General features: G+C 39.6%; 2 protein-coding genes across 2 annotated transcripts; both read left to right on the top strand.

Annotated features, from left to right (window-relative positions):
• The first annotated feature begins 1,802 nt into the window (after positions 1–1,802).
• LOC118777785 (long-chain fatty acid transport protein 6) lies at positions 1,803–17,436 on the top strand. Its single transcript, XM_036528944.1, has 10 exons — positions 1,803–2,343; positions 4,855–5,064; positions 7,732–7,890; positions 8,524–8,648; positions 9,122–9,316; positions 10,254–10,344; positions 10,717–10,915; positions 14,996–15,093; positions 15,855–15,985; positions 16,497–17,436. Exons 1-10 carry the CDS (start codon positions 1,860–1,862, stop codon positions 16,671–16,673), a joined length of 1,869 nt encoding a protein of 622 aa, XP_036384837.1. The 5' UTR covers positions 1,803–1,859; the 3' UTR covers positions 16,674–17,436.
• A 2,465-nt stretch (positions 17,437–19,901) lies between these two features.
• On the top strand, positions 19,902–21,789 carry lyrm7 (LYR motif containing 7). The gene is made up of 5 exons (XM_036530080.1): positions 19,902–19,961; positions 20,260–20,332; positions 20,795–20,865; positions 21,084–21,162; positions 21,332–21,789. The coding sequence occupies exons 1-5, from the start codon at positions 19,944–19,946 to the stop codon at positions 21,400–21,402; spliced, it is 312 nt and encodes a 103-aa protein (XP_036385973.1). The 5' UTR covers positions 19,902–19,943; the 3' UTR covers positions 21,403–21,789.
• Positions 21,790–22,044: the final 255 nt, after the last annotated feature.

Here is a 22,044-nt window from a genome sequence, read left to right as displayed (position 1 = left end):
TGATATTAATGGTCAACGCCTCCATAAAATTGTGTTTTGGTAACAGTTAACCCCTTTTGCAACTCCATTGTAAACACAAGTGAGTAACTGCATAAGACCTGTGGAAACATATCCACAAATACATATATGCAGTACGCGTAGCCTCCAAGGATGTCATCACTGAAAATCTAAAAGTAATTTGCAAAGTAGTTTGCTCTTCACCTTTACAATAGTGGACATACATATTGAAAAGCTCTTCATTTGTTTTATTGACTAAAGACACAAGCTACTTTGCAACCCTTTTGCACTACTCCTGCCTAAACCGATAACCCTCATATAAATCCCAGAATCCTTTGCTCCTCTGGAGCTCTTGTTCTTGCAAACGACGCTGTTGTTACTCATGCTTTAATGACATTTTTGATCATTTAAATCCATTACTGCTACAGTTGGTATACTAAATTGGCTTGTGTAGCATAGGGGCTCATAACTGAAAGGATGTTGGTTTGATTCCTTGCTGGGGCACTGCTGTTGACCCCTTGGGCAAGGATACTTAACCCAGAATTGCCTCAGTAAATATCCAGCTGTGTAAATGGGTAACATGTAACGGTAAGCTATGTAACTCGCTCTGAATAAGAGTGCCTGCTAAATGACAATAATGTAATGTAATAATGTAACTTCATAGTGTGTCCTGGGGACTGGAAGTAGACAAAAGGTTTGAAGTATTCCACAGCCTCAACTGAGAAATTTTCTGGAAAATCCAAACTGAATAAAAAAAAAAAAAAAAAAAAGAAATCTTAAGCTTAAGTGGTTCAGGAGAGTCATTTAAACATGATTGGAAGGCTCACATGGATATAACACATAACTGGCTTGTTGCAAGAGACAAGTCATTAAATGTCCATATATCATTCTTACAAAAGAGAGGGAGAATGCTATCCGCTGACATCGGCCTGTGGAAAGAAACAGGAGATTTATCCACCATGAAACAAGCTGATCGCTTTTCAATATGCATACATTTTCAGCTGTAATGTAAGGAACGGTATCAATTTTACATCTTCAAGAAAGTTACATCTTCAGCATGACTATGGAACTGGCAATAAACAGTGTAACCTTAGCAACCCTGGCTTGAAATATGTCCAACTCACACATAAGATAGAGGCTAAAACTGTGTCTTCCACCTACTTTGGCCCCAAAAGCACCATAAATAGTGATCTTATCTATGGAGCACAATTACTGTCTACTTATCAGGTTATATGCAATCAGCCTTAAAGTTTCTGTGTCTAAAATAGTTGACTTGACTTAGATAAAACCTGGTGTCTATAATTAACATTTTTCTTGTATTGTCTTTATGGCATGATAGTTCTGTAGTCAGTAATGTAGTCATTCTGTTGAGTCTATATTGATTATTTTGGTAATTCTAGTAATTGTGGAAAGAAGAGTTGTGGGGTTATCAAAAGTCTTAATAGAAGTAGCCACTGTAACCACAGAAGTAACTGTACATAAGATCAGAACAGTTATATGTGAGTCGTTTCGAGCCAAAATTCTCAAAGAAATTCTCCTTGAACAGCTGTAAGAGATGGATGTGATCACTGTAAAATATCTAAGGAAAAAAGAGGAAAGTAAGCAAGTAAGTTCCTTGTAGCATCATGTGGTAAGGTTTGGGAAAATTGCAAGCGTTCATTATTGGTTTGTTTCAACTGCCTATCCCATAGTCTTTGTTGAGTGCGGTTGTGAATGCAGGCATATGTGCAGCGCTTGCCGAGACCGATTTCGCTTAGGCGCATGCGCATTCTCACGTACAGGCATTTAAACGTAGGGGTGAAGATCTTTCAACTTTGCCTTAACTTCTTCGTTCTTCGTTGGAAAGTTCACTTGGCTTTTTTATGACGATGTTACCTTGGGTGTTTACGACAGTAGCCGCTGGACTCCTTGCGCTGCTGGTCTTTCAAAGAATGTTTTACCCTCACTTCTGGGATGATTTGATTTATTACCTAAAACTTCGAAAAATCGGACGGGTGATGAGGTGTAGGATGAAGCAGGGGGTCATCACTTTCCTCGACTGCTTTGTTCATCAGGCAAAGAAGACCCCTGACAAACCGTTCATTATTTACGAGGGTCAAGTTCTTACGTACCGATGCGTGGATAGAAGGAGCAACAGAGTGGCACAGGTATTCAGGACAGTGGGTCGCGTGAAAAAGGGAGACATTGTCGCGCTCCTGATGAGCAATGAACCCGATTTCATTTGCGTTTGGTTCGGACTCAGCAAGCTGGGCTGCGAGGTCGCGTTTCTGAACTTTAACATCAAATCCAAGTCACTTCTTCACTGTATCCAGAGCTGCGGAGCTAAAACACTCGTCGTAGGCTCAGGTATACTGAATGGAAAAAAAATAGCATGTGCATGGTAGCGTGTTATCTCTGTGTCGCAATACTTGTGTCTTCTTCCTTGTGAGAGCCAACCAGTGAAAATGTGTTCCACGTACCCTCGTTGACTTGCTTCCCTTGTTCAGACCGTCCTCCCTCACCTTAAGCACGGTAATGTGCTACAGCTACAGGCTTGATGTGCGCGTGATATCGCTGCGGCATGTTGCATCCTGTTAAAGCTGGCGCACAGCTGAATAGTGCTGCGTTGTCACATGTGTTTGTAATGTTGACTGCTGTTATATGATCTTCATCTAATTTTATCTTACTACAATTACTGCTGTTACTGTAACGACTACTGTTACTTTACCATCATTATGGTAATGTGAATTTTAAACTTTTTGAATTTTACCGAGCGCAGAATTAAACATTACTCAACAGTGGAAATGGTGTATCGAATACAAAAGAAATATATGACTGGAAGTAAGTTGTAAGTTGTATGGAAGTAACTTGTAAGTTGTATGGAAGTGGTGAAACCGTCATTTTCTAATAAGTTTATTGCATGTCATTCGACATGCATTAAAACCTTGCTGTTTTAGAAGAAAACTCTTAAGAATATTCTAAGGTCTTCACATGGGATAGAGTCAGTCTGTGTGAGTCCTTTGAATGTAACAGTTATGGCTGCATGGCTACGATGTTCAGAGTCCAAGTACATTACGTGTCTGACAGTTGTAGGCTAAACCCTTCGTGGGTTAACCACCAGCTTGGTTAACTTCTCAGCTGTACTCTTTCTAATGAATGACCCTCATTATATCCTTGTAGGTCTTATACATCAGGAAGATATGCATGTATGACTGATGGCTTCTCATGTTTTGTGATAGAATTTGATTTTTTTTGAATGGTGCAAATTCATAATTACAGAATGTTTTAACTATAGTAGTAACTACGGTAACTACAGTAGTAACTATAATAGTAACTATTAAAATTAATGACATGTCAAGAAAATCATATCTGGTACAGCCAAGCAATGCACAACTAAAGTCTGTGTTCAAATTCATATTGTATGATTTGCTGTATTAATTATTTAGTCTTAAATTTAAATTATTTATTTGAGTTGTGTCAATAAGATGTTTAAAATGGCCTACACTTTCATTGGGCATTGCAGAGGCAAAACATGTACTGATTCCAGATGCAGCAGTAGTTTATTTCCTCTAGCTGTGCTGTGGCAGAATTCATTCAGCAACTGCCAGGTGGCATTTTTCACAGAAACAGTAATGAGCAGAGCCTTCGGTGGCTCATGACTGAGAAATATCTAATCTAAAAGAGAGTTATCCATAACAATGGACTATAGCGATTTGCTCTCATGTAAAAAAGTAACAATGGAAAGAAAAGTCATTAAGCCTGTAAAGTCATAGTGACCGGCCATTAGCGGTCAAGGACAGATTGACAGTGATATCCAGCCAACAAATGGGATTGTTTATGTATATGACCGACCGCCCTCAACCTTAATATATAGTTACCAAAAGTCACAGTTAAGCAGGACCCATTGGTGCAAGGAAGCCTGTATCTCAAAGGAGCCAGCAATTTTTGTTATAAAATATGGTGGTCATATGCCACCTAAAGTCAGAGTACAGTGTCTTTGCCCTAGTGATGGAAGAGTAAGGCCTCATAAACTCCATAATGGGTGGAGCTACCATACCATCATTGATCTCTGACTCTTGTGAACCAATCAAACAAATTATTTTACATAGCAAAACACTATGATTTGTTCAAATTGGTGAGTCACTGATGACATATGTTAGCTCCACCCATTTTGGGGCTCATAAAGCCTCAATTTTCCATCACAACACTTCCAACACATGATGAGATGTCATAACTGTAGTCAGCTGCACCCTTTCAGCACGACCCAAATATATATAATGAATCCCCTGCTTGCTCCCACTCACAAGCTCCATTCAACATACTCTAGTCATGTTCAACATATAGAACATTTCATTTTCCATCTTTGAGAATTTTTCACATACACATGGAAATGAAGTTGGGAGGGTTCAGATCTTGATTACAGTATGTTCCAGCCAACACTGGCAAGACCCCTCGCAGACTCACTAAAGTTTGCCTGCAATAAATTTCATGCAAGGATAGTTTATGAGCTATTTGTATTCAGATTGAGGCGTGATTGTTGCCAGTTAATCAACTTTACAAAACGGACTCTCTCCACACCTCCTGCTGTTTGTGTATAATGCATAATGCAGCTCTTCTCCACATCATTGACTTTTACTCACTGTTTTTACTCTTGTATGCTTAATTTTAGCCCCATTTTCAGCTGGATGCTATTTAACTGTTGTCCTTATCACTGTTATGATAGTGATAAGTATCATTCCATGTTAGTCTTGTAGGTCACTCTCAGAGCATCTGCACTAATATATGTAATGATAGTAAGTATACCACCAATGTAGCCATTTCTGATTAGGGAAACTGTCTGATTTTGTATTTAATTTAGCTACTTTTTCCTCTTCACAGATTTGCTGAATTCTTTAGATGAGGTGCGCATTTCTCTACAGGACAGCGGAATTGATTTGTGGGTGGTGGATGAGGGTTCCCCTCATGAAGGGGTGACCTCATTACTGGACAAACTGGAGACAGCGTCAGAAGAACCCCCTCCTGCTGAGGAGCCCCCTCAGACAGACATCATGTCCAACTTCCTGTTCATATTCACGTCCGGGACAACAGGTACACTGTCTCCCCTTTGCACCAAGGGAGTCGCATTCTGAAATCGCATTCGCATTCTGTTTGCAAATGTTGACTTCAGAAAATATTTCTGTTGAAATGTGTCCTTCAGCCCGTGCTGTTCATTTTTATTTGTTCATTTTCCAGGGATCTACTCTTTGTTGTTTTTTATTATTATTTGTTGTCCATTTTCACCCAAGTTTTGTAATCACCAGTTGTACATAGGGCTCATCTCACCACAACAACTTCTGCATTCACATAGACTACAAAGAGCAGAGAATCCAGTCTCCACTAACTGTGATTTTTTCCATTCTACAAGTCCCACAATGCATCAGGGATCACACACACCAATCAGAGCATAGGTGCATCTTCCTGGTGTCAGCTGAGCAACTCATAGGCACCTGAGCTAATCCTAGGGTGCTGACAGTGGTGTGACAAGAGAACCCAGGCATACATGCACACCCATATCCTGATGGAAAGCTTGCTCAGCTTGCTCCAGTTTTTGAAACATTAGCTGTTTGGTATAAGATTCTAAAATCAACCGTTCAAACTTGTATTCTCAAATAGTGGTGGGTTCCGTATCCCACCCTTCCCTGTAGTGGCTTTCCCTTGCAGTGTTTGAAATAACTGAAATAACTGTTATTCCTTTTCAAAACATTCAAACAGACATATTTGCCAAAATACTAGCGTACGCAGATTTAAATCCTACACATTTAACACCCCTGCTTTTCACGAAGGTTATGGAAGCATCTCAGTGTCAGCAGCGGGGTTCCCTTGGACAGGCATCACCTCCTTCCCTCCTTCCATCTGTCCTTCATTTCCTCACTGATAACAGTAACAGTGTTTTCACCTTTCACCAAGCGCCAGGAACGCTCCAGCGTTCACACGCGGGCCTACACAGATTTCGCTCCCATTTATTATATCACTGGCGTTTCGGGGGCAATTTAACAGCTTTATTAAACATCATCGTGAGTCACTCACAGGGCTTTTTTCCTGCCAGCTGGCGTTCCAGCAAGCGCGGTAATTCAGGACGTCTGTAACGATCCACTTCATTTCACTGAATATCAGATGTATTTTGGATTAAGATCAAATCGGAGCTCTCTTATTTGAGCAAACATACTTTTGTGTGAAACGTACTTCGGTCTGAGCACATCTGTTTCTCCCCGCACAGTAGTACATATTGCATCACCACGCCACACCGTAAGAAAGGAGCGCTTACATCTCTGGAATTTTTTTTTTCCTTGACCTTTATACACATATAAGTCTGGCAAGAGAAATCCCTCCAGCATAGAAAAATACGAGCTGAAATTAATGTTGTTAAATGCACTCTGAGTGGGCAGACGCTGGTATTGGTGGAACTCAGGGGCGTTCCCTCTGTCCAAAAAAAAAAAAAAAAAAAAAAAACGGGCAGAACCGTAAAATACAAGGCTTTAGCTTGAGTCTTCTAAAATAGAAAATGAGGGGAAAAAACAGATTCCATTCAAAACTGTTTGACTGGTCAACTGTTTGACTGTTTGACTGGTCAAAGCAGTATTTCCAGATGCATTGATTTGAAAATTACCAATATGTTTCTTCTTGTCCAAAGCTTCAGTAGAGAACCTCTAAAGCTACTTAGAAGAACTGTTTATTTTTGTTGTTCAGTCATTTGATTTGAATATGTGTCATTGTTTAGCCACCCCTGAAAATTAATAGCTTGATCTAAGTCACATATTTAATGCAAAAGCCAGTAAAAAGCCACTCTTTCTAGTCAGAGGAAAAAGCTGAACCTGAAATTTGTGTAACTGATTGCCCCTAGCCATTATACATAGATTTTGCCATTTTTTGTATTCACTGACTAATACTTTTATTTATCCTTTTAATTTTTTTTAAATTATATGTTTATATTACATGTTTCTAAGCCATGAAACAAACAAAAAAGTATCATTATCTGGTATTTTATTAACTTTTTCTCAATTTGATGGCACTCTTTAGCTTGCATTGCATTGCTGTTTGGCTTTTTTAATTGTTGTAAGCTTTTGTATGTCACTTTGGATATAAGCGTCTGCTAAACAAATAAATGTAAATGTAATTGATGCAGCTGGAAACCTGGTAACATCCTGCACTCTGTGATTTAAATGCAGTCCTACGCTTGTTTTAGAACAGGCATGCCTCCCCTTCTGACAGAACAAGGCAAATTCCTTCTTAAATCATGTGGGACCAATCACTTCCACAACAAAAACAATACAGAGTCTTTGCAGACTAATTTAAGACTGGTTGTTAAAAACGTCTCATCGAGAATATGTTGCATGAGAAAAATTTGGCGGTGGACAGCCAACAATTAGGGAGAGAGCTTGCTTTCCCTATTTGATTACTGAAACAGTGTTCACCTTCACTGGTGCGTTCAGATAAATAATTGATATAGCAAGATTCACTCCCAGTGGGACTCATTGCCATTTACTGAGTACTCGTTTGATCTGGCACTTGCATTTTTCTGCTGTAATTGTAAAATTATCCTGACATAATGTTAAATTTCACAACTTCCTCATGATTTATAAAAGTAATGCAAAGCAATTAATGTTCATTACAGACTTGAGGGCAAATAAGAAAGAAAGGAAAAAATAATCAGGCTTGTTATAGCATAATGCTGTGTGAATGAATCTGTATATCTGGTGGATCCACATCATTTTCCAGGGCTTCCAAAAGCTGCACGCATCAGTCACCTGAAGGCCGTGATGTGCCTGTGTTTTCTGCGGATGTGTGGAGCCACAGCCGAGGACAATGTGTACATCGCTCTCCCGCTCTACCACATGTCGGCCTCCCTCCTAGGAATTGGGGGATGCATTGAGCTCGGTAGGAATGTCTTGAGCGTGAGTTCTCCCAAGTCCTGGTCCTGTGTGGCCACAGGAAAGAGAACAGGGAATAGAGAAGCTGTGAAATGACCTTCCGCAGGGAAATGCTGCACAGTTCCCTGAAGCTGGCATATCCACATTAGCCTTAATGAGAAGGATCAACGGGGGATGGTATCACCATAGAGATTTTTCATCCTTGAGCAAACATGTCTGCTGTACTGTATGTGACTGAGACAAAATTGACAACAAGCTTACAAGCTTCAAGTCAGCAAACACTGTGAGTCTTTTTGAAACAAAATTGCAGGCTTCTGGGAATGACTGTGGTTTAATGCTACTTTCAGATTCAATCTAGTGCACTGCACACAGTGTAGTGAGGCTAATCTGAAATGTCAGTGACATGCTGAAAACAGCCATGAAACCTTTTCAAACGTTACCCAATCGATACTGAGCGAACTTCAGTTCCATCCCATTACTGTTTTATCCTACCTTACTGTGAAGAATTACAGTGCTTCTAAAAGCTTTGGTAAAGAATTTAATCACTTAATATTTTTAAATATGTATTTTGCTAACCTCAGAATAAAAATCAAAGGTGCTATATTACATACTACTCTCTTACTGTGGTCTCCACTCTCAGGAGCTACTTGCATTTTGAAAAAGAAGTTTTCTGCCAGCCAGTTTTGGAAGGATTGCCAGAAATACAATGTCACAGTGTTTCAGTACATCGGAGAACTTTGTCGCTACCTGATTAACCAGCCCAAGGTAAGATTTTGTTTTGAGTGATTCATATTTGGTATTTTGACCAGTATGTTACTTTCAGGAGATCAAGGAGTCAAGGGAATATCTATTGTGAGAGACAATTGTTGTTATTTATTTATTCTCATGGCCTGACTTTAAGTCCTTGTTGGAACTCAGGGCTTTGTGACCTTTTCAGATTGTCACAATTGCACCAGAATAAGGCTAGTATTAATGTAGTGATACAGTTTTCCTTTAATTACCATTGGCCACATTAAGGTCTATATATGAATTGGTTGGTCTGGGAGCTCCAGGATTTAATGTACAATTCTAATTCAGTTTATTTGGATTGCACTGTGAATGGGCATGGATTTGGTCTACACAGGAAGTGGTCAATGTCCAACGAGTGAAAACAAAATCAGTTGAGAGAGTCACTTTAATGTTAGCTGCTTTGGGACTGGGGTAATGTCCGTGTGACCTGACCCTCCTGTCTCGTGCAGGTCGCCGAGGAGTCCACTCACCGAGTCCGCATTGTTGCCGGCAGTGGCCTGAGGTCAGACGTGTGGCGGGAGTTCACCAGGCGCTTTGGGAAAATCCAGATCCGCGAGGCATACGGCCTGACGGAGGCCAGTATCGGCTTCGTCAACTACACCAGCGAAATTGGGCCCATTGGACGGGCTGGTTATTTTAACAAGGTCAGACATCAGGACCACCTTTCACGTGTTTTATGTGTTGTTTCTGCATGTTGGATTATATTTATTCTTTACTGCAGACAAAACCCGTCTGCAAAATCCTACTTATCAAATAAAGACCGCAGTCCAGTTCCAGTCAAAACTCAGAGCCAGACAGACCACTACTGTTTAATGACTACACTGTGTTAGTGGTGGGTGGGACAATGTTTTCATTGGAACGAGGCCCTTGAGTACATTTTCCACCATACTAACACAGAGAAGAGAGAGGATTCTGAATATCTCCTATATTTCAAAGCCTTGATTATCGTAAATGCTGTACTTGCCCTGAGGACAAAGCTAACTGGGCAAAACACAAGCAGCACTTCCCAAATAAAAGGAGACAAAAACAGTCAAAGATACTGTAACGGAACTGTGTTTTTTGATATGAGCACTTGCATTTTAAGTAAATTTTAACCAAATGCTCTGCGATTAAATGCGCCTGTCTCTGTGTTCAGCGGTGAGTCTTGGAAATGACGTCTGAGAGAACCAGATGCATTTGATAAACATTTTTTAGATAATTTAATATTCATTGGCTTGGCAGATTCCACCCTCCAGCGGGGATTTACAGAGCTTGCATTTTGCGTATTGTCCATTTATACAGCTGGATGTTTACTAAAGCAGCTCAGGTTAAATATCTCACTCAAGGGCACAGAGGCCGTCCTGGGAATCTACGCTGCAGTCCTGTGGTTACAAACCAGTTCTTTATCCCCTGCACAAATGTGCCCAGACTTTTGTGCAAAGGAGCACCTTTCCTGCTGATTGTGGCCAGCGGATGGTGTGAAAATGGTCATTACTTCCATTGTAAGCCCGGTTGTAACAGCACAGTCACCTGCAGTGAATGGAACATTTTAGTGAAAATGCCACTGTTGAATGCGGCACACAATTTGTGTTTGTTTCACAGCGCAGTTTGCCGTTTGAATTCCTGAAGTATGACCCGGTAACATACGAGCCAATCAGAACAGAAACAGGACGCTGTGTAAAAGCCAGTAAAGGTAAGGTGAAATGTAAATGTGTTTGTGTTGATTGTTTATGGTAATGTTTTTGGTTATATATCTCAATTTATTTGGCTCTCAAAAGCTTGAAGTTTGTGTACCGCTGAACCCTTCTCCTATGGTCCTTCTCTTTCGATGTGGAGTTGCTAGCAGATACGCAGTGGGCTCCAACTGTAAAGTCATGTAAACACATGCAGGCAAAACCTTCTAATATCAGGAAAGATTCACCAACCAGGAAGAAGGCCACTGAACCTGGGCAAGCTCTGCCCATTCCCAGCTTGTAGGCTTCAATGGCTTCTATTACTATAACCCTGTGGAGTTAATTTAGATCATTGTGCCTGTCTGTGGTAAAAGGAGTTCTTGCCTTTGAAGGAGAAACAGGTATTCTGGTGGCTCCGGTGTCAGCCATGAATCCCTTCCTGGGCTATGCGGGAAACAAGATGATGTCCGAGAAGAAACTCCTGCGAGACGTCTTCAAGGAGGGGGACGTTTACTTCAACACGGGCGATCTCATGCTCCAAGACCACCGAGACTTTGTGTACTTTCGGGACCGGATAGGGGACACCTTCAGGTACATTGCTGTATACCTTGTTAGTTCCTCATTCCCTCTTGCAGAGCCTTCTGTTTATGGTTGATTGCTTTATCAGAGGTGATCAGCAAAGCTGGTGTTTCTTACAGTGTAGCGAGCAGGGATTTTTGCGGAGGTGAGGTGTCTGTCACAAGCTATGTATTTGTTTTACCTTACATATTCAGGCAAAATGCAGTACCGCATATTCCATGACACTTGCCACCTGCAATACAGAGTGCTAAAAGTTTTCTTTACAAAATGTAAAAATTACTGTGCACCTTTTAATTGACAGTGCTTGGTATACAGTCCGCATGCTCATTCCTTTCAGACAATTCTCTCTGTCCTAATGGCTAGCCTGTGATGTTGTCTTTGTCCAAATTAATGACAGTGATGGGAACACCTCTCATTGGCGTGTGTGCAAAAATAATGAATCTGTTTCTAAAAGCACTTATAATCTTTGTATACTTGCACTTCGAACAATGAACAAATGATTGTTTTCATAAAATGCAAGGAAATGAGCCAAGCCCCTTTTAAATAAACATAGTGAAGAGGCTTTCATTGTATCGACTGAATTCATGTTCACTTTGTGCACGCAGTGTACACACAATATACATAGTCTGAAAGCGTGTATTTACTATTATGTTTGTTTTCTGTCTTCATGGCATGATTATCCTCCATCCCCCATAAGAAATACTTATTCAGATCGTTTGAGGGCCTCGTTTTCCTCGCGCTCGCATCTGTTGTTCTGACCTGCTCAGGCTTGCAGTCCTCGATTGGTGCAGCTCCATTCACGGCCGGGGGCCTCTCTGCGCTGCGTTCGTGCTGCCTCTCAGGCGCCCGCAAGGCCTTCCCAGCTCCCCCAGCGTGAAAGGGGCTCGCCCGCAGTCCTGGGCCCCGCTGAGAACACTGCCCACTTCTCCTCGCACCGCCGCCTCCCCCCGCCGCTTCGGGTGAAAGACGCGGGCGAGGCTAATTCGAGCTGGCACCACTGAATAGGTCCCAGCTGGGGTGGGGGTAGGGGGTTTGAGGGGGGCGTTGAGGCTCGGCTCCATTCACAAAAACCCACGAATGACGCAGGACCTCCCCCGGGCAGCGGCCTGGGATGGCCTGTCAGGACCCATCGTCTCGCTTCGGCTGGAGTGGAAGGCCCTCACCGAGGAGGCCCTGACAGGCACATCGGCCTGGAAGCGGCTCCCGTGTCTAAAGGATTAGAGGACAAGGGCTTTATGTGAGGGCGCGCCACCGGGTCAAAAGCATGTGTCTAGTAGCACTCAAGGTCACAATGCAACTGTTCATCTGTCTTCCTGCCTGCCTTTGGCAGGTAATGAGCAGCACAGAATGGTGGCTTTGGCCCGTGTGTTCACCCACTGCACCACAAAGTAGTCTATTGTACCTGAAGCCCCATCTCTCTCTCTTATAATTGGATATCTGAGAGATCTCCAGTCAACAAAAGAGGTATTTTTAATGGCAAAAGAAGGATGAATACATGAATGAAGGGCTGCACAACATTTGAAAAGCATTCAGTCAAACCAAGCAAGTTGGGTTTTTTTTTTTTTAATTTGATTTGATTTCATGAATTCATATTATTTAGTTAGTCTGTGTCAACATCAATGATTTAAAACAGCTGTATGTTTTTATTTCCATAAAAGATGCTTTCAGAGGTTTGGTCATGTTGTGAAATTCTGGTTGCTATGTTTAATGTTGTTGGGGGCCAAGTGAAAAAAGAATGGAGCTTGAAAGCAAGATCGACACATAAATAAATATGTGCATGTGAGATACTGGTCTTATTACTATGGTGACAGAATATCAGTTGACTCATGTGTTTTGATAAAACAGTATTAAATAAAATTTAGTATAAATGCATTTAGTGTTACAGTAAAATTTCAACACAGAGTAAGTCAAATGTTTCAAGAGTAGAAAGCTTTTTATGTATTGGCTTTAATTATTATTTAAAGGGTTCCTGTTTTTGTCCCTGAATAACAATAATATCCAGCCCGTTTTTTTTTTTTTTTTTTTTGCTGGAATTGTTTTGTTGGGAAGAACTCATCCATTTTGTTCTAAAGAAAGAAAACCACTTATGAAGAGCAACATTTTGACAGCAAATTCATTAACTTTTTTTGAATAATGACTTCATAGCTATTTCAAGTTAACAACAAGCAAGGGGTGGTAGACACTTGCTGTGTGACTGGATCCGCAGGGATATAACTGAACACCAGCAAATGTAATTTACAGATTTCAGTATGTCAGCCTGTAATTTAAAAACTTAATTGTTATTATTTTGGGCTCCTGAGTGTCTCTGGCCTTTAAGGTGTTCAGAGTGCAGGCTGCGCTTTATGCAACTTGTTACTTTGAGTTGCTCAGATGACATCAGGGAGTTGTGCCTGTCCTCTTGGGACTTCTAGCGCGGAAAATAGTTGTGGTTGTCATGCGTGTGTGGTGGTTGTCATGGTGAGATGAGCCCAGTTTACAGCCGCTGATTGCAAAACGTTGGGTGAAAAAGGGGGAAATATGCAAAAGAGATCATCTTCATACATGTTGTTTGCTCAGTGCAGGTATACCCCTGGCACATTCTCAGTAGCCCTGTCTAATTAATAACTACGCTATAAAGCGCACTTTATTCATGAGATTAAAAATGCAAGGAAGTATAATAATGGCAAAGGGCCATTCAGCCCATCTTGGATCATTCGACAGTGAATCCTGTTGTGTCTGGCATAAGAATGCAAAATTTCATTCGAAAAACTGATGACACGTAACAAGTAATCTGTGTGGGCTGCAAACAAATTTTTTAAAAAAAAGCTGAATCAAATTTCGCAACTGCAGCATTCAGTTGCAAACCTGGGATGTTTTTGATTACGCGGTAACTGTTGCATTGAATACAGTTCTATTTCAATACTATATAGTTACAGCACAGTGCAGGAGTCACTTAGAACAGTTTAACACAGATGTTTTTAACATTAACACAGATGTTATATATATATATATATATATATATATATATATATATATATATATATATATATATTTATATATATATATATATATATATGTATATATATATATATATATGTATATATATATAACATTGTTGCCACCAAAGCTAAACTAAAAATTTTATTTTCATTCAGGCTGTGATGCAGTTATGCAGTATCCATCCACTGACAATACAACAGTAAAGCTGCAAGTGGTTATGCGATTGCCTCAGTGAAACAGTCAATTATTGGCCCCCAAGAAAATACAGCAACTAAAATGCAGAAATAAACAACAACAGTTCTTTACAATGGAATATTACTCATCCTGTGATGAATTGTTCCTTTGTTGTTTTCTAGTGCAGCTTCAATATGTTAGTCATTCCTGTTTTCAACTGTCTATTCTGTGTCATCTTTGGTGACAGTTGCCAAGTTACCGAGTATGTGACATCAGTCATCGTGACTCGCATTCAGTTTCTCGCCATCTGTTTGTAAACTAATGTGATGGATTGTGTGGGCTCACCTCTCCGTATATTTATCTTTAGCTCATCTGTAATGTTGCCAGCACCACCTAGTGTGCAGGGTTGGGTTGGGTTGGGTTGGGTTGGGTTGGGTTGGGGGCGGGGGGTGGTCATGAAAACATAGCATATATGTGCTCTGTGGGTTGAAATCAGCAATGCTTTATTGTGTAGATTTATGATTCATATATTCATAACCATATGCTGTATGTTATCAATAAGTACTGTATGGAGTGTAGTGAGTCATTTTGCAAAAAAAAAATCTAGACTCTCTTTTCACTTTAATCTGTTATGTTTTTTCAGGAAACATTTTTCATTCATTTCAGTTATCACTAAACTTACAATGTTGTGTAAGAAAAAAAAGGCTTGTCACTTGAAGGTATTGACAAAGCTCTTTGCTTTGCAGAAACTGTGTCCAATTACAACACTTATAAAAAGCCTTAGGAACCAAAATGTCTTGTAGTGAAGCAAAAAGGATTAAATTCTGACATTAAATTCAGTTTTGTGAAGACCAGAAAGATATAATAGAATCGAATTCCAGTGCAATACTCTGATGCTTTACGAAAACTACTTGAAGGGCCCCATTTGTGTGCTTCCAGGTGGAAAGGAGAGAACGTGGCCACCACGGAGGTGTCAGAGATCTTAGGCAGCCTGGATTTCCTGCAGGAAGTGAACGTGTATGGAGTGAGCGTACCAGGTAACCAAAGTCTGCCATGTTGGAATTTGTGACAAGCAAGTTGACCTTATGCTTCACAGCATACATGCTTATGTGCATGTCCATTGCCATTGTTTCACTCTCATTTGGATGAAAATGGGTGGGGCATATTTCTGCTTGAGGTGAATACAAGTATATTATAATGATGTCATTCAATAGTTATTTACTTGAATTTTAAAAAAGCAGTAACTTGTGAACTGTATTATTTTTTCAGAGTGGCTCTCTGAACAGCAGGTAGAATAGCCCCCAGTAAGAGCACAGTTTGAGCTGTTAGGGTTAGGGTTAGGTCTGTTTACTATTAAAATGTACACATGGCTCAAGTTCAAGCCTGGACTGTGTCATCAGTGGACAATGACCGGGAGTGCACAGCGGTGGGACATAATTAGCTTCATTCTGCTAACGTAGGGGGGGTTATGATGGCCAGGGGGTCCCCTCATCACACTACTCAAAAGCACCCTCTAGCAGCTCATCAGGAGCCTGTGAGCTGTTCAGATGATATCAGCTTGAAATATGCCTCATCGATGTTTGGGATTTTCTCTCCTGGGGTGCAGACCTGGACTTGTAGGGCCAAAAATATCCATTGTCTACAAGCAAGTGTATTAAAGGATTGTATTTGTCATGCCCTCAAAGTTTCTGCATGAGTATGGAGGATGTTGCAGTGAGCTGACCCTAATGTGTATATTGTTGATTCCAAAGTGAAAAAATGTGGCAGTGTTTTGTTGAATATTCCTGTGTGGATACAGGTTATGAAGGCAGGGCAGGTATGGCAGCTATTGTCCTGAAACCAGATCAGTCTTTGGAGGGCAAAAAACTCTACAGCCATTTGGTGAAGAACCTTCCAGTATATTCCTGGCCCTGGTTCCTTCGGATTCAAGTAAGTGAACTATCAGTATATTGAATAGAAATATCAGTAGAGTGGGTTTCATATCATTAATTTCTACATGTCTTTTTCATATAAATGTAATCACAATATGTGAATACATGAAAATGCCAGTAGTAGGGGTATTGTACATTTCCTGTTGATTTCGATTTGTATTAAAAACAAAACAAACATATCTCACACTTTATATGTTGGCACATTTCCATCTTTGGTAAGGGTCACAAGAAATGATTGATTAAGAATAACACTTTTTATGTTACTTTTTTTCAGTGTCAAAAACAAAAGCAATCAAACAAAAAACAAAATTAGTATTTAATATCCTACCATTCAGTGTCACAAGGGTGATCTGTTACTTTGTGTTACCTTATGTTACTAAACATACTGTAAATGCTGTCTCAAAGCACATTACAAAGAGAACACTGATTATTTCAGAGTTCCGAAGTTCTTCAGTTAACAGACAAAAAGTTAAAATATTGAAACTTTCCTTTGTGTGTCTACCCCTCAGATGGCCTTGGATGTTACAGAAACGTTTAAACAACAGAAAGGAAAGCTGGTCCAAGAAGGATTCTGCCCACAGGTGGTTCAGGACCCTCTCTATTTCCTGGACACCACAGAGAAAACCTACGTTCCCCTTACTGAAGCCCTGTACAACGACATAATCTCTGGCAAGATAAGACTTTAAAACCAAGCAGAGTGGGCCGTAACACACAGAGCAAAAAGATCAATACTGTTATGTAATCCACTTTAACCTGCCATCTCTAAGTCTGGTACATGTGGGTGTCAGTCCAGCCATGCGGGCTCAAACTTTTCATTTATATAGTTTTAATATGCATTGACAGCATTTAAGTGTATAGTCCACCTACTCCAACAACCTTTGAACTTAAGAAAATGGTTGTTGTGTTGTGCCTGGTCAGTGTTTAATCCCTGCACTGTTTTTAGACAGTGAAGTACGTGGCCAAATGGATTGAGATTCTCTGGGACAAGGGTCAAAGACAGTGCACTTAAGAGGTACCAATGATCAGTCTCTGAGAAAAAAAAAATCAATACTTGAGGTTGCAAACATGCACTATATTATGTTTATAACTAGATATCCATTTGAGGTTCTCCTGGAAAATGAGAAAACAGTTCAAAATTAAACCCACAAAAAAGGGGGTGAGTGGGGGGCAGAACCCAAGCACATGGCATGCAAATAGTAATTGTGATTTATGAATGACAGACACTAAACACTAAACACTTTCCCTGGGGTTATCCTCTTCAGAAAACAACTGTGGGCTCTCTTAAAAACAAAAACAAAAGCAGGTACCCCAGATCTCTTGGACAATATGTTGTTTTTATTATGATATTTAACTTTATTGTCTTATTCATGTATCAAAGAACATATAATAATAATAATATAGATTGTTATACCTTGATTTTAAGATGCACAGTATACAGGGTATCAGTGTCCACCATTGTGTCAATTCATGTAACATGTAATTCAATTGTTTGTTCTTAATATATTTTAATTCCATTCAATATTCTCCTCAGGAGTAGCCTTGTTTTAATGTAGTCATGGAGGTTGTAGAGTTAACTTTTTAACAGTACGCAGATGTGATGAATGAACAGAGATGAACGAATTTCCATAACTTTTTTAACCAGTGAGTGCCTAGCAGTATGCTGCCAGGTTTCGTTTGGAGACATGTATTTGGAATATATTACAATTATTAGCTATAGAATAACAAATATTGAGGTAGCTTATTGTGAGTGTACTGATGATGAGTTTGAAGCATTAATGTATATTTTTATGTGTAATGTCAGATGAAATACCATATTATGGTATTTTTCCATTCAAGTTTACAGGAGGAAATAGAGCATCTTGAAAGGTTACTATGGGAACTCCTTGACTTTTGTACCCTTATTGCATGGACTTTGTGGCTGTTCCAGAGATACTTTCTATGTTTTTATTAGGTATACATTTGTGTTAGAATACAAAAGGACCTAGCAAGGGTAGACATGTAACTCCTAACCTATTTAATATGTACACCTTTACTTCTAGTACATCAAAGATACTAGAAAATAAATAAAGATACTGATAATCGATAATCGATTCAATGTTTTGCTCAGTAAAAGACAAGGGCTTGCCTTTTTTTTGTCTCACGCCATGTTTATTCTTGCCTTTACAGCCTTAAAAGAAAGCATCGATGCATGCCCTGTGGTGAAATGTATAGGGGACAGGCCTAGTATTCTTGATTATGGGTTGAAGTGAGTGGTGAAGTTCAAATTTCAGCCCCTTTTTTCTTCAAAACCCCCCTTCAAAAACACTTCAACGCAGAAATTACTGTAATTTCAGCGGTGACTCTTTGAAGGGAGTTGGGAATTACTGGACTATTTGGAATCCCTGGTCTAGACCTTTCAGAGTACAATTGTAACTCATTATTATTTTGTAGAGTTTTTATGGGGCCCTTTACGGAATGGAAAGTAACCAGTCAAAAAAACTACTACCAGCATTCTTACAAGTTTAAAGTGGTGTCTGTCTGCTGCCATTTAAAACAATGATAGGTCTATTCAAAGAAGTTGCTGTGTAATTTGCCAATACTCTGATTTATGAAGAAATGTTTCACTCATAATTTCAATGGAAAACCTGAAATCACATGTATCAAATTTAATATCAGTTGGTGTAACGGTTCATAAGGATTTTTTTTAAACGAATGTTTAATGCAAAATCTCTTTTAGCCACTAAATTGTGTCACTATAAGTGTATTATCAATTATGAACTCACTCCTGGTATCAAGGTTAAAACTTTTTTTACTAAGTGTTAAAATTACACCAACATTTTACAGTTGCAGAATTTAGAATGTTCAGTGAATGAGAGATTATAAGTGGCCTCCTCTCCAACTCCATAGTGACCCCTCTCCTCCTCTCCTCACAATGCATATCAACTGTAGCCTACATCTGCTTCACATTCTGATAGTGCCATACTATGCCTTCCCATATCTGGCCTCATATCCTTAGCTGCATCTCCCCTAAAGCCCATCTTGTACCGAACAAAAACTCATGGTCGCCCTCCATTAGTTCCTGCCAACCAAGCTTCCATGGCAAGGGTCAGCTCTGCTTCCCCCTAGTGGTGAAATAATTTTCCATCGTCACCTTGGATTAGGACATTTACATTACTGGCATTTACCTTTTCCCATGTATTTTTTATAATTAAATGCACGTTATGTAAAATAAAATAAATAATAAATAAAAGGCAGCTGTACAGAGTGGAAAAAAAGACTTGGAATTTTATGGATGTGTCCTGATTAATTGTACAGGTGCCCTTTGAATGTAGGAGGCAAACATCCATAGAAAAAAAATATTAAAGTTTCTCATAGAGTTTCAGTATGAAGGTAGCGCTATGTGTAGTTGAAATGTGAATGCTATCTGCCATGATATTCTCTCACATTATAAAATCAAACTTTCAATTATGCAGTTACACGGTGAACAGGGGCCAGCATGGGCCGACAGATCCAGAATTGTCCTCGTCTCTCTTTAAACGTATAGCGAATCTTATTGGTTGAAGTCTTCGACGTTTTCGTGATCCGGAAGACTTGATGAATGGAGCGTTAGCGCCTGTTATTGATGCCGCAGGTTGCCATCTTTTGTGGCTCACCCCTCCTCGGGAATCGGCTTTAACTCAACCTGATTTGTTCTGATTTAAGTATTTCTGCCAACCCAATTATTTAAGAATGATTTGTTGTTTCCTGTTACCTTTCACTTTTTCACGGCAAACTGAGTAAAGTGAATTGTGAGTAAGTGAGTAAAGTGAGTGAAGGAACGAAAAAAAAAAAAAAACCTTCACGCTCCGTTTAATTAGTCCGCCATAATGCGCATACTCAGTGATCCTCAAAGTGACTTCAAAGCCAATCGAATTGCGAGACTACAGATGGTGCAGCATGTGCACTCCGAGTAGCAGTGCAATATTCCTGAAGTCAACATGGAGTCACGCTTGAAGGTGAGGGGCTAACATAATTGTGATTGAGTGTTATAATGACCTGCGTGGACAACGGTCTTATTCTTCTGCTCTGTGCAGTGTTTGTGTTGTAGTTATTGTAAGAAAAACATGTTTGTATTGTCTTAATTTCCTGGATAGCTAACGAGTAACGAATGTAACTGTATTGCACTAGTAAGGTAGTCTAGTTTGCCAAGAAATTGGTAAGTTTATCACAAGGGAACATTGCTAAAATCCAGTTTGCCGTAAAACGAACTGATTCTGATAATGATACAGCTCGCTACGTTTGTTCATATTACAGGTTCTCCGAATTTTCAAGGCCCTTCACAGAACTAGACTAGATGTGTTCAAAGACGATCTTCGAGCATTGACAGGTACTGACATCCAGTTAGTCATTGACAGTTGCCATGGCTGCTGACTTAGCTCGCCATGTGTTATTTGAGGTAAAGTGATGTATCCTTAGCTAATTATGTAAACTGAGGTTTCGTTCACCGGAGGTAGCTAGCTTGCTGGCGAAGCTAGCATCTATCCTTGCTGACTTGCTACATAGCTAGCTAGCTACATAGCTAGCTGTGTACAATATTAAATGAACCGCCCACAGAGTCCTTGTGTCCTCATTTTGCTTCGTTTGCAGCTAGATAAATGCACCAAGTTTAACTAGACATTCTTTATGACTAACAAAGATAACCTTTTAGCTAAAGCTCTGTGGAATGTCTTCGCAGTAACATTAGAAGTGCCATTCTATGTTTGCTTGATTTAGAAACTATGCAACCTTGCTAGCCACAATCTACAAATTAAGAGTCTATAACCACCCTCTTCATTTTAACTCTCTAAAGCTGCAAGACAGAAAATAAATGAGGAATTCAGAAAGAACAAAGAGGAAACTTCAGAGGAAAAGATAAATGAGGTAATATTTTATTGTTGGTATTAAATGATTGTTTAGTCAGCAAACGAACATGTACCCTCTATGACTCGGGAGTGGTGAGAATAGAATTGTATTAATAATTAATTCATCTTCTCAGCTTGGTTCAAAAATAATTAATTCATATGATAAATTATTCATTAATGGTTATCATTAATGGTTTGTTTGAGTTGCAGTCACTCACAGTTTCAGCATTTTTCCAGATGATTAAAATGGCATCAGATGTTGAAGTAATTCTTCGCAAGACTGTAATACAGGGAGTTCATGTGGAAGACAAGATTTGTAAGTAAATTTGGTTTTATTGGACACTTTCAGTCTGTACTTTTAACGATATTGCATTCAGTGGTGGTTATTCGTGGTTACCTTTTTTGTCTGTAAAAATCTTTGAAAGAATAAATGAGAGATTGCATCCTGGTCTGTTTATGTCTGACTTTCTGTTTCATTTACATAGTGCTTCGGCCCCGAGAGAACCTTCTACTTGAAAACGTACCTTACTGTGATACCCCTCGAAAGAAGTCGTGAATTGAGCCACTCACTTAGACCCATATAGACACTGCATTTCAAAACCTGCCATTCCCCACGTTTTGAAATTGTGTTTTTCTTGGACAATTCCATCTTTCTGTCATCCTGATGTTTTCCATTGCTGGGCAAGAGTAATCACAGCACAGCATCTCTTTGGATGTGGGGGAGTCCACTGGAGTCATCTCCCATGCTGCGATGGATATACTGTGTTTTCATCTAACTGAAAATACCTGTATTACTCTGACTATGAACATTTCTTGCCAAGTTTAATACCACGATGAGTACATGATTTTATTTTGCCATAAAGTTTTGTTTGGTGTTTTTGCTGCTGATTTGGCAGAACAAGCCTGAATAAATGTCTGTGGTGTGTATAGAATTTACTGTTGCTTTGTTAAGAATTGGCTTTGGAAAGTGAGATTACGAGTTGTGTTCATAGGAAGCTAAATGTAAACATTCTGTAAAGCGATAATAAATACAGTATACATTTGTACCTTGATTGACTGAGAATTTTTAAAAAAATGGTCGTATATTTGACTTATATATTATAATTAAGCTATTAGCATGAAATAATATTTATGATGTTAAGTTTTTTTTGTAGCAATGGTTGAAATGCACCTTGGGAGGTCTGAAACTGGTTAAAAT

Source organism: Megalops cyprinoides, chromosome 5 (genome assembly GCF_013368585.1).
Source record: "Megalops cyprinoides isolate fMegCyp1 chromosome 5, fMegCyp1.pri, whole genome shotgun sequence".
NCBI classification, from domain to species: Eukaryota; Metazoa; Chordata; class Actinopteri; order Elopiformes; family Megalopidae; genus Megalops; species Megalops cyprinoides.
The sequence above is the reverse complement of the archived record's forward strand: the minus strand, read 5'-3'. Positions and strand labels throughout refer to the sequence as shown.

Excerpts from the sequence above, each read along its gene's own strand:
- LOC118777785 (XM_036528944.1), top strand. The coding sequence starts at position 1,860 with ATGACGATGTTACCTTGGGTGTTTACGACAGTAGCCGCTGGACTCCTT. Across the intron at positions 5,065-7,731 it reads ATTCACGTCCGGGACAACAG|GGCTTCCAAAAGCTGCACGC; the intron begins GTACACTGTCTC and ends ATCATTTTCCAG. Across the intron at positions 15,094-15,854 it reads GTATGGAGTGAGCGTACCAG|GTTATGAAGGCAGGGCAGGT; the intron begins GTAACCAAAGTC and ends GTGTGGATACAG.
- lyrm7 (XM_036530080.1), top strand. Across the intron at positions 20,333-20,794 it reads CGATCTTCGAGCATTGACAG|CTGCAAGACAGAAAATAAAT; the intron begins GTACTGACATCC and ends AACTCTCTAAAG. Across the intron at positions 21,163-21,331 it reads TCATGTGGAAGACAAGATTT|TGCTTCGGCCCCGAGAGAAC; the intron begins GTAAGTAAATTT and ends TCATTTACATAG.